The sequence below is a fragment of the Leuciscus leuciscus genome (genome assembly GCF_965113295.1).
Source record: "Leuciscus leuciscus genome assembly, chromosome: 17".
Lineage (NCBI taxonomy): Eukaryota > Metazoa > Chordata > Actinopteri > Cypriniformes > Leuciscidae > Leuciscus > Leuciscus leuciscus.
The window spans coordinates 17,603,093-17,622,373 of record NC_138741.1 but is presented as its reverse complement, the minus strand read 5'-3'; the positions used below and the strand labels follow the sequence as shown (position 1 = coordinate 17,622,373).

The following is a 19,281-nucleotide window of genomic DNA, read 5'->3' as shown; positions in this document are numbered from 1 at the left end:
GAATTGAGCAGATATTTAGATTCAATATATGTCTTAAATACTCAAGAGCATGAAAGAAAAATTTACAATAAAGACTTTTATTGGACAAGTTTATTGATAAAGCGTATATCTGAGACACTGCAGCTTTGTACTCTTGTATGCACATTAGTAGTGAACATCTATTTCAAGATCTTTCGTAATTTTATGAGGAAGGCTGAAAAGAAACACATTCAAAATCAGGTACATTTCAATCACATACAAAATACCTAGAGAACGTATACTACTACTATTTCTATTAAACATGCATATACAAGCTATTGGAATACACACAACAATGGAGAGCTGTAACTCACCTGAATGACCAGTCTGTTCAGGATGAGGACGTGCAATGTATGGGACATCTCCAAACGGCACCGGATCTTGACAATTCAAATCCCCTTAAACACAGACAGGTTAGCATGATTCTAACCAGGAATGATTTGTGCTGATGTTTGAAGTTTTGTGTAATACAAGCAATGCAGAATCTGTGATTTGTATGATACGAGAAAGACCATGTTATAAATCACCTGCTGTGTCTTCACTTGGTTCTGATTCATCATCTTCATGTGGAGCTTTTCGTTTGTTAAATGTTCCATCCTTTTTGAGTGACGGGCCAACAAGCCAATCCCTGTACTGAACCTCAACAATGCGTTCACACACCAGAGGAAGGGCGGAGCATCGCAGACCCTCCATCAGATCAATGACCTGTGTGATACTGGCAACAAAATCAAGAAAACATTATTGATACATTCTATACACTACTGTTCAAAATTTTGTAGTCAATAAGATTTTTTTCTTCTTATAAAGAAATTAATACTTTTATTAAGAAAGGATGCATTAAATTGATTAAAAAAAAGTTTAAAATAAATACTGTTCTTTTGAACTTTCTATATATATTTTTTTTTTTTTTTATTTGGTTTCCACAAAAATATATGGCACAACTGTTATCAAAGTGGATATAATAAGAAATGTTTCTTGAGCAGCAAATTAGAATGATTTCTGAAGTGACTGAAGACTGGAGTAATTATACTGAAAATTCAGCTTTGCCATGACAGGAATAAAGTACATTTTAAAATGTATTCAAATAGAAAACAGTTTTTAAATTGTAACAATTTCACAATAAGTTTTTACTGTACTTTGATTAAAAAGACACAGCCTTGGTGAGCATAAGAGACTTTAAAAAAATCGTATTGACCCCAACATTTTAAATGGTAGTGTACGTATAAGGTTTACATTGTTGCTTTGTGTATGCACAGAATTTTGTATTACTTTGCTTGATAAACAGCACACACCGATCCAGGATGGAGATGAGGAACCACAGCAGGTAAGGTCAAATGTGGATTAACCATATCCAGAGCGACCTAACACACAAGAAGTCTTTCATATACAGACAGCAAATTATTCTCATATTATGATAAAACATAAAACACATCACAGGGTGTGGCTCCTCACCGAGTTAAAACCCCGCCCAGCCAGAAGAGGACCGGCAGATGTGAGATCTCCATGGTGAAAGTGAACATTATCAGGCCATTCCTCCCCTCGCCGAAGACTCCACGTGGATCGCCAGCGCTTGTAGTTTAATACAGCAACTCTGTGATGGTCCTCTCTTATCTCCACACTCAAAACACTTCCTTTATAACCCACTGATGACACAAGCATAAATTAATTCCTACAGTAAGTGATATACTGTAATGCAATAGTATACCCACTTCTACAATACCCTCATAATCAGGCGACTCATTACATTGCTTTTAATGAACACTTAAAAGATGGAGGAAGACTCACACACCTGCCCTGGACAGGAAAAGGCTCATAGCACCAGATCCAGAGCCTGATTCCAGAACACAATCTCCTTCGGTCACATCCATCATTGTCAACATCGCACTGGCGTCCTGCAGAGGGAAGAGATTCGAGAGACTCTTTTGTTTTCATTGGCATAAAACTCGAAAAAAAGTAATCACATATTTTCCTTACATCTTGAATGCATGTAAACTACCTTCAAACGTTTGGGGTCTGTAAGATTTTGATTTTTTAAGTATTTTATTTGATCAAAAAACAGTAATGTCAATGATATTAAATATTACAATTTAAAATTAAAATAATTAAATTAAAATTTTCAACTGGTTTAAAATGTAATTTATTCCTGTGATAGCAAAGCTGAATTTTCAGTATCATTACTCCAGTAATAAAATCATTTTTTTTAGCAAATAATTTTTTTTAAATAACAATTTAAAAGTCTTTGTCACTATTGATCAATTTAATGTATTATTATTGAATGAACATAATGACATTAACATAAGTAAATGAACCCGATCTTACGGTAGTGTCACTGTATTTCTAAAGTTTAAATAAATAAATGACCAGATTTAATAATCGTCACATCACTGACCCGTATGCATGCAAACAATGCAGATATTACAGATTCACTGATGTGTAGATGACTGATTCATTTCTTACTTTAGGGTATGTAATAGCTGGCCCTCTCTTCATGAAGAGAGTGAACTCATCCAGGCTGGGTCGGCGAATGAGAATCGGGATTCCCATTGAAGTGCGTATGATGCTTCCATCAGGACGCCCCTCCATGTCCTCATGAGCTATGAATCCCCAGTTACTATGGAGCTTCATGCCCTCCTTTAGCTGGAACATCTTCCGAAACTCTAAACGTCTCTTTCGACTGAACTCGGCCAGTAGAGTCTCTCCGAAAAATATTTGCCTTTCCCCAGGAACACACACATGATGTGGAGCAAAAGATTGAGGTTCCTCAGTTGCCTCTTCTCGCTCCTTCCCCAGACTCTGAGTGTCATGTTCAGCCTCATTGTTTCGAGTGTCCCGTAGTTCCCAAACCTCTTGACTCAGATTGTCTTCAGGCAGCAGTTGACTGACTCTCTCCAGTGGGGACAGAGGTCGACGTCTTCCAGACAAAGAAGGTCTTCGAGGGAACGGTGGGAAAGTGGACACAGGTGCATCTGAACCCTTGTCAGAATCATTTGGGTCAGTCCCAAAGCTCCTCACGCCACAGAGAAACGGTTTAATGCGAACCACATGATGTCTATACAAACACATGACATGGACTTTGGCAAATTTACGAGTAATGAATGAGAGACCCAAATGCAATAAAACCGTCATGGTTTTGAGCTCAAGAAAGAATGACTTGAAGGGTGAAGATGGTACACTTTTGAAGGCTTAATTGGTTCTTCTTACCACACAGAGATCAGAAACATAACACAAAAGCTATTGAGCGCTTCTACACAGACCAGAATAGACGTACTGGTAGGAACTCGCAAATCATGCATTATATATTTCACTACAAATTACCTCTACACAATAACCTTTGTCAAAAAAATAAAGTAAAACTAATTTGTAGTAGATAGATCATTTCAAACGACCTGTAATAATACCTAAATAATTATCTATATAATTATTTACTGGCAGGATTCTAGCGTAAATGGCAACTTAACCTGTGTCCATTATGTTAGAAGAAAAACAATCCAGCATGATTCTCAAAGGGCGCCGCCATGATAGAAAATACGTCACTGACAGATGCAGTACCACCTGGTCACCGGTAGATGGTTTCTTGTTCAGATTTGTCTGTCATTGTTGTCCCGATTCAGTTTCCCTAATAATAAATATCTTTAAAAGATCAAATATAGCTATTTACGAGGGTTGTATGATTAGGTCAAGGGAATTATTTTCTTAAAGCCTATATAATATATATATATATAGGCCTAGTCTATGTGTATGTTTTCTTTATTATAAATCGTAATCACCTTATTAGCTACTGTTAGGTTTTTACTGTTGAAACAATACATTTCTTTATACAAAATAAATAAAAATAAACAAGTAAATGGTAACACTTTACAACAAGGTCTAATTTGTTAACTTAGTTAAATTTGTTAATGTATTGTCTAGCATTAACGAACAATGAGGAATGCATTTGATACAGGAGGCCTATTTATTAATCTTTGACAATGTTAGTTAATAAAAAATCCAGCTGGTCATTGACTGTTAATGTTAGTTCAGTACATTAACTAATGTTAACAAATACAAATTTGATTTTGAAGTTGGCTATTAATAAATGTTGAAATTAACATGAACTAAGATTAATAAATGCTGTAGACGTATTGTTAATTTTTAGTTAGTTAACTAAAGTAGTTAACTAATGTTACCTAATGAAACCTGATCGTAAAGCGTTACCAAGTAATATAAAAAAATCTTTGCAGCAACATAAACAAATTATTGTAGGCTACTCGTGTATAAACGTACATCATATTTAAATAAAACAAATTAAGTTTTTTAAAATAAAACGGTATTGTTAAATGGAACTAAAATGCACATAAATGTTAATATTGGCTATTTAAATGCTAAATATACATGAAGACACATGACCCATAATTATTTAGAATAATTACATGTACAAAATAAATGTGTAACCGTTTCCATTATATGTTACAGAATGAGAATTTTGATTAAATGTCTATTTTTTCTGTAACAGTTATATAGTTTTTATATTTAGGCTACTGTTACAGTTAGTAAATACATATAAATACAATTTAAAATGAAATATACTTAACTTAGGTACTATTTAATAAAGCGCATTAATTTCAGTTATAGAAAGCAAATTAAAATTGCATTTGATGATAACTCAAAGATAATTCTCAATTTCAACTTCCACTATAACTAAAAAATTGGAGAATGAAACTTCCGCGTCCGTCTGTGGTTGGTTAAAAACAATGCCACGCCCACAGAACCCAGGAGGGCCAATTAGCGTTTCCGTGGCGCCTGTGCAGCTGCGCATGTGCGCTTTGGAATTTTCTCTCACACGTGTTTCCCGTGAAGCAGACGGACGCACGCGGACTGGTAAGATGGCGGCGGACGGAGGCCGAGCTGCGCTACCCTGCGCCTTCAGCCCCAAATCACAACAGTTTCTCGCTCTCTGCGCACAGGACGGGAGACTACGGATTTGGAATACCGAGAGCAAAACTCTACAACAGGAATACGTGCCTTCCGCGCACCTAAGCGCAGCCTGTACCTGTGTGACATGGGGACCGTGCCGAGCAGTTCAGGTAACACACAGTGTTCGGGGTTCAGTCGGGGGATGCGGCCTGTTGTATCGCAGTGCACCGTTGCAGAGTCTTCGGGTCGCTTTGACTGTGTATTTACCCAGCATATGATCATACAACTGAACACTGATAATTTGACAATGTAATTACTGGGTGCTTTAGAGCTGCGCTCGTGGAGTGCGCTGCGCACATGTTGCGTGTGGCACATGTTCAGACGCAGGCCGCGAGACGCGCAGATCCAACATTATATTCATATATATTCTCAACATAAAACCTTTAAAATCACTACATTGATTCCAGAAGTACAGCTACATGCGCATATTGGGGCTCGTAAACATTGTTATAGTCGTCTGTTGGTTGTCTGTGGCTAATAACGAAGGCTAATAAGTTGATGTTGGCTAAAGTGATGATTCCCTGCTATTTATTTTATAACTAAAAAAAGTAATGTCAACATCTCTTTTAGTGTGTTATTTTTGTGTAGTTTCAATTATCAGTGTTGTATTTAAATGTACTTTATCAAACTAGCACATGGTCACATGGCTGCACAACCCTCACCACGTCACTTTTTCTCTTTTTGCTGTTTGTAAAGTGTCTATCAGAAACCAGTCTTTGTTACTATATATCAGTTTGACACGCGGAACGTCATAGTAGTTGATTCTAGCTAGTGTTGGAGAAAGTTGGTCATAAACATCTTTGACAAGTAACTCTTCCATTGTTACTAGTAACATATATTAAATGTTTGACTTGGAGTTCTTTTCTGTTTGTGATTCAGATATCAAACACTAACTTACTAGTACTACTCACAGGCTTACAACTGTCCTTGTAAACTCCCTTTATCATTTGTTTAGCTGTCTTTTAGATATTTATCTTCTTGTACAGCACAATGACCAACTACTGTTGCTTTTATTGTGCTATATTGATTGATTCATTGGAAGTTTGTTTTCTAATTTTGCTTTGTACCTGTGGATTTGCTATTTATTAGCTATTACAAGTATGTCAGTTGTAACTGTGCAAGTGGTTATTCCTAACTGCTCCAGTTTCCTAGTGCAAATGGATCCTAGTACTTTTATAATAGATAATAGGCAATTACTGGTAGCTAGTAGGGGTGTAACAATATATCGTGTCACAATATATCGCAATACAAAAATGCAACTATGTATCGTGGATAGTGACTATGTATTGTGTATAGTTCACCCAATATAAAAGTTAGTGTGAGGAAAAAATTCAAGTTTTCAGAGTTTTAGTGTCAATACTACATTAAACTAAAATATATAATGTTGATTATAATGTATAATAATGCAATGGGGGAATATTGTGGGTCCTGAAAATGTAAGCATATTTGTCTATAACTTATTCTGTATTTAACGCTTCAGAATAATGAATATTTTTATTCTGGTGTCACTATTGTCCTGTGCTTTGGGTTTCAGCACCAAGTCCAAGCCAATCATTTGCACCCACAATGTAATATCAAATTTAGCATTTTAATCAACAGTTAATTTTTTGTTAACCTTTTATCATGTCTTGGAGTATCGCAATAATATCGTGAGTTCAGTATCGTGATATGTATCAAATCGTGACATGAGTATCATTACACCCCTAGTAGCTAGATATCCTTTTTTAATACTTAATAAATAGTCATTATCAAAACTTAATAAATAGTTTGTCACCAGTAACAAAACATGCTAGTTTTAAGTACCAGTATTAAACTAAGTTTCTAGTGAAATTGAAATTAATGGAAATGACTGGGTAAACAATGTCCAGTAGGAAATGTTTAAATATTATTCATAATTAAATAACACATTTTTCCTGTTGGATTTCACTCAAAGGCAGAATAAATGGTAATAATTTTCTTTTTCTATGTGTGTGCTTTAGGATGTTCCACAGAGGAAGAGGAGGAAATGTGAGGCCGGGTCGGCAGTTGAGCAGACCGATCTGTTGGCTCTGGGCACTGCTGCTGGGTCTGTCCTCATCTACAGCACATTGAAGGGAGACCTGCATTGCACTCTGGTAAGAATTCACCAACAGCTGGTCCTTATGATATTTGGCCAATGCATCTCAAAGTTTTAAAGGGTTAGTTTGCCCAAAAATGAGAATTGTCATCAATTACTCACCCTCACGTCGTTCCAAACTAGGGATGTTAACGATTAATCGACGATCGATTAATTGTTAATAAATTTAATTGCTAAAACGATCGTCGATTAAGCAGGTTTGTGCGTGTGCTGCTCAACCTTGAAACATGTAAAGCAGACACGAGGAAAAATTAGCGAGTGGTACAGAGTTATGTTTGGGACCATTTTACTACTAGTTACATCTTCATCATGACTATAAGTTTGCGTTTGCATTCGCAGCCTTTTATTTCGTGTAAATGTAAGTTGTAATATTGTTTATTTTCTGTTGGCCTATCTATATCTGATATAGGATGCATTTGGTTAAGAATTAACACGGTTTAAAGAGCACCGGTGATCAGCTTCAGCGCATGCAGCTCAAACAGCAATGCAGAACTAATGACTATGATTGGGACTGTCATATTACATAACATTATAGAGAGAACAATATTGTAATAAAACATTTGGGTTATTGAATTATTTGGGTTTAGTTGCCATGTTTCTTCGCGTTGCTCCAAGAGCGCGTCCACAACGTGAGTCACATATTCTAAATAGCATGTAAATTAGGTCAAGTTCACTTGTACATTCACGTCATTTTGTGCAGATATAAATTGTAATATTATGTTTATTTTGTATGCATCTGATTAATCTCTTGTAGGATGTGTTTCTTTAAGTAATATGCTAGCAAAGGGCTTCAGTTTACCAGTGTTCATTCAGTGCGCGCAATCAAACTGCAATGCACGACTAATAATAACTGATTGGACTGTCATATTACATAACATTAATGAGAACACTATATTAATAAATAGTTGTGAATTAATTGGGTTTAGTTGCCGTTTTCAGCGCATTGTTCCAGGAAGAGCGCGTCCACAACAGGAGTACACATTCTGATAAGCACGCATCTGAGGCGGCGTTGGTGACACGTTGTATTAGTTGATATATTTGATTATTAAGTAATTTAATAAATGATCAATCACATCGACTCATTTTACAATCTTACTAGCCCTTCAGTTAGATTAAAAACCCTTCTCATTCATTTGGTGAGGAAGTGGCGTTTTGAGCAGCATTTGCAGACCCTGTCATGCTGTTGGCTATATGCAATTGCAGTATTACGGCTAACGATTAATTGATCGTTAATTTAAATGACGATCGAACATGGGAATTTGTGTAAATTGACATCCCTATTCCAAGACTTTCGTTCTTCGGAAAAAACAAATGAAGATATTTTTAATGAAGTCCGAGAGATTTGTCAATCCATTGAAAGTCTATTCAACCAAAACTTGCTTCAAATCATAAAATAAAGAAAATATGGTTGAGCTTCCGTTTGCCACATTTGAGTGCTCTATGAATTTTCGCTGATCAAAGCTTATGTGAATGAGTCTAAATTTAATCTGTTCATCATATAGGCCTAAAGCAATTGTTTCTTTAAAAGACTTGCATTAAACCACTTGATTCATATGGATTTATGTTATGTCTTTATAAATGTTTTTATGCGTCATAATTTTGGGCGAATAGACTGTCATTGGAGAGACAGAAATCTCTCAGATTTTATTAAAAATAACTTAATTTGTGTTCCAAAGATGAATGAAAGTCTTATGGGTTTGGAATGACATGAGGGTGAAAAATTTAAACAATTTTTCATTTATGGGTGAACCATCCCTTTAAGTGAAGTTTGGTGAACTACAGTGGACTTGAAAATGGCATGCAAACAGCACACGTTACTTCCACAGCTTTGTAATACCCAGGGGAGAAAGTAGTTCACCTAACTAAAAAAGACACAAATGAGTGATTTCTGTTAATTTAGCTGAAATTAAGAATGTTTAATGATGTCTTATCCTCTCAGGATGGAGAACACAGTGGACCAGTGAACAGTGTCCAGTGGCATCCAGAGGACTCTGTGTTATACAGTGGCTCAGATGACACACACATAGCCGAATGGGACCTGCAGAAAGGAAAAGTTAGTTGGTGAGTGTGTGCACTGCAGTTATTTGTGCTGGATGTTTGACCAAAATGGGTTTCCTTTGGTTTTAGTCAACGTAAAAAAATGTGTGCATCTGATTTACAAGCAAACATGTTCTGTGTTCAGCAAATGGAAGGCAGACAGATCAGCCGTCAGCAGCTTGTGTATAAGTCCAGATGGAAAGCTGCTGCTCTCGGCAGGAATGATCATCAAGATGTGGAACCTGGAGACTAAGGAAGTGTACAGGGTGAGTCTGACCTCTATGCTATAAGCAGCCACGGATAAATAAAACAGAAAAGTTTCAGATTTTTCAATACCTCCCAAATTTGCAGAAATTCACAGGTCACTCTACCATGGTAACAACTCTCTGCTTCGCCACAACACGACCCCCTGACAGCAATGGGATGTACTTTCTGTCAGGAGCTGCTCACGACAGGCTCCTGAGTGTGTGGTATGTTACACCTTTACTAGCTAACCATAGCACACAGAAATAAACCCATAATGATCACTTATGGTGGGTGTACAGTTATTACAATTTGGCCCGTAATTAGGGATGCGCCGATCCCAATACCACCATTCTTTGTCAGATCGGGTAACGGTCAGTGGTGCGTTTCCCATGCAACGACGTAACTCGCTGTTTAACTACCATAGTACGATGCATCGTTGAAGAAATCAACTAGCTAGTCACGACTGATTCTCGAAACCGTATTGTCGTAAATTGGTCGTTCAACCACGTTCCTTAATAATGTCACGCAGGTGGAGTAATAACTACTTTTAATGAATTTGTTTCAGATCGAATTAATGCTAATGTTGTGCTATAAATTACGGACATGGCATCTGAGGACTGTTTTCTAATTTTTCTCAGTTATTTTGATATATTTTCAGATTCAAGCTAGGTTCATTCTTACGTAGTAGAGCATGTTCAAAAACGTCAATTTAAATCTCTTGACAAACTAAAAGACGTAAATGACATTTGTATGTTTTCTAAATAAAAGACAAAGATTGCACTGAATGTCAGCTTGCTTACTTTGCTCAAGATATAAGGATTTGAGTCCACATGTCATGCAAACAAGAAACTATGCTTCTAACCACAGGTTGAGAGCTGTCATTCCAACCACACAACTTTGCGATGCTGTTTGCGAATGTTTGTTGGAACGATGGTTTCGGGAAACACTGACTTGTTGAACTATGCTGATAACGACGGAACTTGTGACCATAGTTGGCTAACAATGCTTTTGGGAAACGCACCCCAGATGGGACCGATCCAAATCCGTTATTGTGCGTATACTATTCTGTGTTATTGTTAAGCCTCAAAAAAGGCACAAAAACATTATAAAGCACCATCAACTTTGTTCTAAAGCAATTCCATAGTTTAATGTGACATAGAGATTAATAAAGTCGTTAAATTCAAGTTGATGTCAGTGCTTCCCTCCGCTGCGGCTGTCAGTCATTCTCCATTCAGCACTCAAACTTGCTGGAGTTTATTGCTGTTCATGTAACTTTCTCCCGGGTGTCTTTTAGATCACAACACTGGAGTATAGAGCACTTTGAATTGGTTCTTCACGCGCATAGTAACTGAAATCTAAAACTGTTAAAAGAAAAGGCTCAAACTTTTGCAATGACATAAAATACTACGCATCAATATCTCTTCCCTTTTTGCTTTGAATTTTTTAATGCGATGTGCTTCGACTCCATGTTGCTTCAATCGCATCATTATGCGCATACTTGTTTTTCATAAATGTATTTTACAACAATACAATGTAACAATACAATCTAACATTTTACCAGATTTAGTGCTACACTTATTCACTTATTGGTTTTCCATCTCACTAAATGTTTAGATTTAATACAATTATTGTGCACTCAGGATTTTTCTAGAGTAACTTTTGCTGCAGATTTTTTCACTAATATATTTTATAACAGTATTTTGTAATGGGTTATGATCATAATTTTTTTATTTGTTGTTTTTCTTTATAATAATGTTACACTAAAGACTAATTATCAGTTCAACACGGGTATAGAAATGCTTCTTTTTTTTATCACGGCTGATACTCCGAATTTTTGGTATCGGTTCTGAAAAAATGGTGGCGGTGCATCCTTACTAAATAATCGTGTTCAATTATTGTGATAGTTCACCCAAAATGTTTTATTACCCCCATCACCCTCAAGCCATCCTAAGTGATGTTCTTCTTTCAGACAAATACAATCAGTTAAAAAAAAAAAAAAACTCCTGGATAATCCAAGCTTTAAAATGCGAGTGAATGGCTGGTGAAAATTTGTAGCCCAAAAAACTGAATCCATCCATTTAAAAAAAAATACTCCCCACGGCTCTGGGGGGTTAATTAATGCCTTCTGAAGAGGAGCCATGTATTTGTAAGAAAAATACCCATATTTATAACTTTAAAATCTAAAATAACTAGCTTCCGCCAGGTGACCGTACGCATACTATGCAAGTCGACTTGCGCCACAAGAGTAACCAGTGACGCGTGTATGTTGTAGAATGTTGGAGTATTGTAAGCTTAGATGCCTGTCGCGGTTTAAACAAATAGGGCTGTGCAACAAACTGAAGCTCCTCTTCTACTATATAGAAATCCTCCGACATTTCTCTTCAAAATTTCTAATTCGTGACCGATGTCTTGTTTTGCTCTTTCCTCTGAGCTTCTAGTATTCTCTATCCAGTATATATTTAAGTGATTTAATTAATAAAAATATGCAATTAGACTTATGGCTTAAATGAACAACTACTAATCGACTAGAAAAAACTTTAGTCAGTAATTAGGACATTCTGGGTTGAGCGAGCGGCGCTCAGTGCTCCATTCCCACCATGAAATGATTATTTTGCTTGGGCAGGACTAAGTGAGCGGAGCATAATCTTCAGAAAGGCACTCTCCGCTCTGGAGGAGATTTTACCACTCTGGTGTGAGACTTGGGTGTTCTTTCTCTGTTGTCTGAGAGTTGATTGACAGCTTTTAGGTTCTTTATTAGCGTCACCCTCTGGTTAAATGAACTTTAGTCAGTAAGTAGGACATTCTGGGTTGACATTCTGGGATGACATGCGTCATCACCGCATCAGCACCGAAAACACAGGGATTTTTTAAAGACAATAATTGCACAACCAATTCGATGTTCTACAATTAAATCAACTAATCAAATATTCTAAAATCGTCACTCATCCCTAATATACACCTAGGATGGCTTCAGGGTGAGTAAATCATGGGCTAATTTTTATTTTTGGATGAACTAACCCTTTAACCAAAATAATTGTTATTTATGATTGATTTTTGCCATAATCAAGCAGCCCAAATTACAACTAAGACTGCTGGTTCATGATATTGTAAAAAAAACAAGCTCATAGAAATCTGAGGCTCAATAAACTGATGTCTGATTTAGTTCCTTCTGTGCTCCTCAGGCAGGTGAGGTCCGATGGCAAGGACAAGAACTCTGTGGTGTCATTTACTCTGACAGATGAACCCCAACACATAGATCTTCAGACATCCAGCCACAAAGAGGAGGTGAGGATTTAATGGGCTTAATCATTATCCATGATTGGAGTTATGTGCTTAGGTTTTGACTCCTCTCTGTATGTTTCTCAGGCTATGAGGTTAGCAGTGGTGTGTAAGGATGGTCAGCTTCATCTCTTTGAGCACTTTCTGAATGGGTGAGTCTGTCCATCTTCCATTTATCCATGTGAATGGTTATTCTTTAAAACAGTTCAGTGAAGCTCATATTGATATTTTTCTTCCTCAGGATATGCAAGAAGCCACTGTCACCAGTGTGCTCCCTGCAGGTGTCCACTATGAAGGGAGACTCGCCTGTGCCAGTGCCTCTGCTCGCAGCAGCTTTGTGTGCAGACAGACAGAACCTAAAGCTGGCATACGGACATCACCTGCAGCCTGTCATTGAGAAAACGGTAAGTACAGCAGAAATTGATAATTGATTTAAGTGGTTTATTCAATTGGTCAATTTTCTAACATGCCGTCTCTTCCCACAGCCATTTAACACGTCAGAAAGACATGCGTGCTTAGTCCGAGATGTACTTTCCACACTTTCTCTCTCTGTAGACATGGCTGTCTCCAAGGTAAGACCCCATATGTGCCATCAATAAATGCTGTGTTACATATTGGTCATTTGACATTCAATTTCAAACAGTATCTGCAGTGTTGCATACCATATTTGTAAAACTAATAACCCTTTAATGCGTACGATCACTAGGGATGGGGGATATATTATTGTTCTCCTCACGATAAGAATTAGTCTTCCTGCGATAATAACGATAAAGCCTTCTTGACGTATTTCTGTTTGGGACCCATTCGCAGCTCATGTGCAGAGCGAAAACAACTATGGCGGAAGGCAGACGTGAAGCTGAGGCGGAGTTTATCGCTAAATGAGGAACTACCTCTGCAATATGGAACTGGTACACATATACTTTCAATCGCCAAACACTTAATGAGCGCTTGAGTTTCGCTCTCCGTCAAGTGGTCCGTAAAGCGGTGTGAGGCGCCCGACTCGCACAAATATTGTGATCTCGTTTTAAGTCCATATTTCCCATCCCTAACGAGCACACCGGTGTGATCAGTCTTGGCTGGTCCCTGGAGTGTACGATCATCAGTGCATCATCAGATCAGTTGCTAAGTTCAAATGTGCTTTCGTACGTTGGCTGGAGCTGAGCCAGAGACTCGCTCTGCGCTTTTCATATATCACAGGTATTCAGTGTTTTCAACCACATACGGTTTATTTTTGGTTTCAGACATTTAAATACTCATAAGTACTGGCAAAACAATACATTTATAGTTTGTATAATACACACTGATGTCTATGAAAGCGACAATAATAATTCTTTCAAATATTAATTGGCGAGGTGTTTTATTCATATCAGATACACATTGATAACTATACTGTAACTATACTGATAAACTATACTGGTAACTATAATGTTTACTCTATTATTCTCCCACTTCACTTGCCACTTACTTTCATGTATTTCGGGAGAAGTGGATGAATTTGTGTTGTAAATCTGACCCATCCGATTCTCTGAATTGCGGCACAAACTAACATGGCGGTGCCCATCGCTCGTTATAGATCAACTAACATGATCATTATAAAGGTTTTTAAATGACAAAATACATTTACTTGCACGTATTTGAGAATCGGAATATCAGGTAGGTGATGAAGGTTTACAAGTTTGTGAATATTCTGAATAAAAAAGGAAAAAGGATGTACAGCGCTATTGTGGCTGCGGTGTATCTCGTGACAAGCATGACACAACGCCATGGAAATATGATGCGTTAACTGGGGGCTTAGCTAGAATATTTTAAACTTGCGTGTGAAAGGGTTAAAAACTGCTTTGTTTCTGATTCTGTATAATTACACATTCCTTTCTTTAATCTGTCTTCCTGAGATATTTGCAACATTTGTCACACTGCAGAACAAATTTAAGTGAACCGCAAAAAGAATGAAAGGTGATTTTTAAAATAGTGAAATATTTTGAACAGGGGTGTCCAAAATCGGTCCTGGAGGGCCTTAGCTCTAACTTGCCTCAACTCACCTGCCTGAAGTTTCTAGTATACCTAGAAAAACCTTGATTAGCTGGTTCAGGTGTGTTTAATTGGAGTTAAAGTTATACTTTGCTGGACAGTGCAGGACTGGACACCCCCTTGATTTAGAAGAAATGGTAACCAGTTACAGCATATGAAATGTACACTACAGTTCAAAAAGTCGACAAGATTTAAAAGAAAAGTCTCTTATACTCACTAAGGCTGCGTTTGTTTAATCAAAAATAGTTAATTTAAAATATAATAATTTTCCACAACATTCACTATTTTAATAATTTAAAAGCTGACTTTTCAGCAGCCATTACTCAAGTCCCCAGTGTCACATGATCCTTCAGAAATCTTTTTATTTAGCTGATTTGCTGCTCAAGAAACATTTCTTACTGTTATTATCAGTGTTAAAAACAGTTATTTTTGTGGATAACCTTGGAAACTGATTCATTTTTACCCAAACTTTTGACCAGAAGTGTATATGTAAAGAAAAAAAAAATTCGCATCAAATTAAGTTCATGGACAAATTATGAAATCAACTACCCATTAACACTGGTACGGTAATGGTTTAAAACGGTTTATTGACTGTGCATTAATTTGAACATCATCTTCTAGGTGAAGACACCAGTTGTTAATCAAAAGAGCAAAGTTTTAATGCCAGGACTAACAGGACACAAGGCACCAATCAAATTAACTCCCAATGAAGGAGAGAAAAGGAAAAAAGAGGCCAGTACCACAGAGGTAAGACTCCAGACAATTTTATGTAAAATGCTTAAATTATATCCCCCAAGAATTCAATTAAGGAATTTCTTTCCATCATACTCTAGTTGTCTATCGAGGAGCGGTTGGAGCAGATTGAGTTGAGTGGAGGCAGGAAGGGTGCTGCTAAAGGCTCGTCCTCCCTGCAGACGGACAGCTTTGCTGTACTGCTTGTTCAAGGCCTAGAGAGCAAAGACGAGAAGATCCTTAATGTAAGTTACACTCCTCTCGCCTCAAACATCAACAGATTGTTGTTTGTTCATAGACCCTTTGTCAATGAATGCTGTTCTTGTTCTCATTCTGATTTGATTCATTCTAACAGAAAATATTTCAAACCAAAAAAGAGATATTGATAAAGAACACTGTTTCACGGTTACCACCCCCAGCTATCCTGCCATTGCTGGAAGAGGTATGTCGACATTGTTAAATAGTATTAAGTATTTAAACAAACTACAAAAATCTTACTGACCCCAAACTTTTGATTAGTGTATATTATATACATTTAAATTATTCTATGGTTGTTTCTTTAGCTGTCCAGAAGACTGCAGGGGCATCCATTCGCGTGAGTATACTTTTACTTTTTGTTCCTTTTAAGGTTTTAAGGCATTCAACTTTTTGTAACGTGATTGTTTTACTGTGTGCAGGGCCTTGCTTATAGTTCAGTGGTTTAAGGCTGTACTTACACAACACGCATCATACTTGTCTTCGGTAAGTGCGTGTGTACATCTATACCTGTCAATAGATTTACATTATCCAGATCTTAATGTTGCACCAGTGCTTATGTATTATTCTTTTATCCACGGTAGATAATATTTCTCATTTTTTGGGGGGTTCCTCATTTGGTCTGTTCATCTTGTTTCCCCATAGCTGCCGGATCTAGTCTCTCAGTTGGGCTTGATCTACCATATGATTGAGAGCAGGGTAAAGTTATATCATCAGCTCAACAGGCTTCATGGCAAATTGTTCCTGCTTATGTCACAGGTGAGCTGGTCAAACACAAGCACCCAGAACAAATGGCTTAAAGGAATAGTTCACCTAAGAATGAAAACATAGATTTTTCTAACTTTTGCATATTTTTCCACTAGGTGGCGACAAGCAGCAGCGCTCAGAAAACTGATGTTGATCGCACAGCAAAACTGGTGTATGAAGAAGGTAATGAGCCCTTTTATTTTTTAGAAACAGTTTGTTTTTGTAGTAAAATACACTCAAATATAATAACCAATAAAATTGTAATTTAATCACTTAAGAAGTTTAAATAGTTCTTGATTAGTATTTTAATCAAGATTAATTAGAGGGTATGGATTGACATCTCTTTCCCACCGGAACACGCCCCCTCAGCTGGACTGAGTGGCAAAAGAACTGCTTTTACCGCTTGAGAACTGCTTGATTTTATAGGGGAAACAGTAAAAACGCGAGTAAAACAAACGATTATCAGTTTAAACTAAAGGTTGGACTAGATATAGTGTTCCTTACAATTTACCCAAGATCCTGTAATCCATGGATATTGCCATGCAGCCATGTGCCTGATTTCGACACCGGGGAAATAAAGCAAATTTGCCTGTGAACGCTTTATATACATATATGTAGGTCTAAATCTGGGTGATCACTTATATCAATGTTATATACATGTTGTCCAGCTCTAAAACTTGTTAGTCTTTTTTTTTGTTTTTTTTTTTGTTTGTTTAAAAGCATCCAATTATGCGGAATATACGCTTATAAATATTAAATTGAGTTGTCAATACAATATTTAAGGTATGCTTTTACCCCAATATTCAGCAAATTGACAATGCAAATCCACATTTTGCTGCCTGCGTCCAGTTGTTTCTGTGAATTGCATTGATCCATTTGCTTCTCTTTTCTGTAGCTTTCGGCAGTCTGTAAAATACCTCAGATTTTGTCTAATCTATTTAGACCGTAAATTGTCAAAGCTCTTTCCCGTTTTAGATGGGGGGTGTGTGTTTGTCGCAGCATTCACACTGAAAACCAATGCTGCTGCTCTGTCTTTTTGCCACTCAGTGGGCAAAATTGCAGTCACTCCGGCCGTCGGTGATGCGCATACCCTCTATTGAGTAGCTGACTAAAATATCTTAATATATTTGATCATTGTGTAAATGTATTCAGTTTAATCTTAATTACGTCCGTGTTCTTTTGTTGTTCTTAATTATCTTAGTGTTTATTGATGTACCCAGTTCAACTGATTTTAGCCATCAAAATGGCATTGAATATCGACATGGCAAAAATAAATATACACTTCCCATTTTTTCTACAGAGTCTTCAGATGAGGATGAAGATTCAGGAGATGAAGGGCGTCCTGAGGATGACTCTGATGTAAGATGCTCTCTCAGTTTTTCCTTCTGGGGTCTTTGGAGTGTGTCATTATGGGATTGTTCTCATGTTGACTTGTCTTTTCAGAACTGGGAGGAGGATGAGACAGCAATGGAATTGACAGAAGACAAAAAGAACCACAAAGAGGAGGATGAAGAGGAAGATATGAAAGATGAATCAAAAGCAAATGGTGATTCAGATCTGGACCCTGAAAATGAAAGCGAGGAGGAATAATACCCAAAAAAAGCACCCTTGCATTTATATATGATTTCATTTTATTTTTCATTTTGTTGAATTTTATTGTAACAAAACAAAAGGTTGTTTTATAGAATTCCGATAGCCAATGCAGCCTGGACTTGTGGTTGTCTTTCTCAGAACAGTCATGAAGGGCATGTGACCCTCACTCTGGTTGACTGACAGCTCCTCGTGCAGAGAGAGAGCACACACACACATTTGAGGTTCATTCGGGTCACTTTTCCTTTGACCTCTTACTGCCTCTGTTTTGTTGCCCAGCTACAATGGGATACTGTGGTTTCCCAAACCAAATCCCCCTCGATCCCTCTGCTCGATTGCATCCTTACAGACGTCCAATGTCCCGGTGGTCCGAGCATATGAGCTGATCATGATTATGCTCATCAACATTGTCCTCTGCTCACATCTTTGATTTATCTGTCGTCATTGCTCTCTCTGTCACAGTCATTACTCATGTTTGATTTCTGTGTCCTGTGTGTGATTTCAGATGAGGTTTTTTTACACCCTCTGCAGTCATTAACCCAGTTCTTGGTCTTGAGAACAGAAAATGTGAACCTCTCCCATTTCAACATTAATATTAAAAACAAAACCAGAGGTGTGTACGTTAATTATACAGTGGTTGCAGTTAACGTCAACCAAAACCTTTCATGCAAACAATATATCGGCGACTGTTGTACAGTTTAAATGAAATAAATACTGCTTTGTTCTCATCACTTGTTTGGATTCATTTCATCTGACATTTTCTTTCCTGGCTCTAAATGACAGCAATGATGAGAAATGTCTCAACCTGAAGACTGTCTGTATGCATGTAAATACATTTTATATATATATATAAAATGTATTTCTCTCTAGCTCTACAAAAGTAATGAGAATTTGTAAAATGTTAGACTTGGCTCTAAACTTTAAATCTGTGTTAATTGTTTTTTATAAACGCTTATTCAGTAGTTAAAAATGACTGGAAAAATGTTAAAGATGAAAATTCCTGGGTCATTAAAAGAAATTAATGGGTCAATAATGGGTTTCTATCTAGTCGGCACAAATGATTTATGGGCTTTAGGATACAGTTGCTCTTCCTAGGTGCTCTTGTATACAGGTACATCTCAAAAATTTTTGAATATTATGAAGGTCTTTTTTTTATTTTTATTTAATTATACAAGTGAAAATTTTAGATTTATTACAGGTAAAGAAAAATATTTCTAGCCTTTTTTTAATTACAGTGCACAGCTCATCAAAAATCGCAAAATATTAATGTCAATCAAAAA

The 19,281-nt window shown here is 37.0% G+C and overlaps 2 protein-coding genes across 2 annotated transcripts; one reads left to right on the top strand and one right to left on the bottom strand.

Annotated features, from left to right (window-relative positions):
* Nucleotides 1-72: 72 nt before the first annotated feature.
* On the bottom strand, nucleotides 73-3,541 carry trmt61b (tRNA methyltransferase 61B). The gene is made up of 7 exons (XM_082143097.1): nucleotides 2,476-3,541; nucleotides 1,808-1,910; nucleotides 1,471-1,661; nucleotides 1,288-1,379; nucleotides 546-733; nucleotides 333-416; nucleotides 73-193 (listed from the first exon to the last, which is right to left on the bottom strand). The coding sequence occupies exons 1-7, from the start codon at nucleotides 3,142-3,144 to the stop codon at nucleotides 159-161; spliced, it is 1,362 nt and encodes a 453-aa protein (XP_081999223.1). The 5' UTR covers nucleotides 3,145-3,541; the 3' UTR covers nucleotides 73-158.
* A 1,292-nt stretch (nucleotides 3,542-4,833) lies between these two features.
* On the top strand, nucleotides 4,834-18,729 carry wdr43 (WD repeat domain 43). Its single transcript, XM_082143092.1, has 18 exons — nucleotides 4,834-5,081; nucleotides 6,951-7,085; nucleotides 9,027-9,148; nucleotides 9,270-9,390; nucleotides 9,476-9,594; nucleotides 12,553-12,655; nucleotides 12,737-12,801; nucleotides 12,891-13,053; nucleotides 13,135-13,221; nucleotides 15,299-15,424; nucleotides 15,511-15,654; nucleotides 15,765-15,851; nucleotides 15,973-16,004; nucleotides 16,087-16,150; nucleotides 16,310-16,423; nucleotides 16,528-16,594; nucleotides 17,712-17,770; nucleotides 17,855-18,729. The coding sequence occupies exons 1-18, from the start codon at nucleotides 4,881-4,883 to the stop codon at nucleotides 17,999-18,001; spliced, it is 1,956 nt and encodes a 651-aa protein (XP_081999218.1). The 5' UTR covers nucleotides 4,834-4,880; the 3' UTR covers nucleotides 18,002-18,729.
* Nucleotides 18,730-19,281: the final 552 nt, after the last annotated feature.

Excerpts from the sequence above, each read along its gene's own strand:
- wdr43 (XM_082143092.1), top strand. The coding sequence starts at position 4,881 with ATGGCGGCGGACGGAGGCCGAGCTGCGCTACCCTGCGCCTTCAGCCCC. Across the intron at positions 5,082-6,950 it reads GACCGTGCCGAGCAGTTCAG|GATGTTCCACAGAGGAAGAG; the intron begins GTAACACACAGT and ends TGTGTGCTTTAG. Across the intron at positions 9,149-9,269 it reads CAGAAAGGAAAAGTTAGTTG|CAAATGGAAGGCAGACAGAT; the intron begins GTGAGTGTGTGC and ends TTCTGTGTTCAG.
- trmt61b (XM_082143097.1), bottom strand. The coding sequence starts at position 3,144 with ATGACGGTTTTATTGCATTTGGGTCTCTCATTCATTACTCGTAAATTT. Across the intron at positions 1,911-2,475 it reads CAGCTATTACATACCCTAAA|GACGCCAGTGCGATGTTGAC; the intron begins GTAAGAAATGAA and ends TTCCCTCTGCAG. Across the intron at positions 1,380-1,470 it reads CTGGGCGGGGTTTTAACTCG|GTCGCTCTGGATATGGTTAA; the intron begins GTGAGGAGCCAC and ends CTTGTGTGTTAG.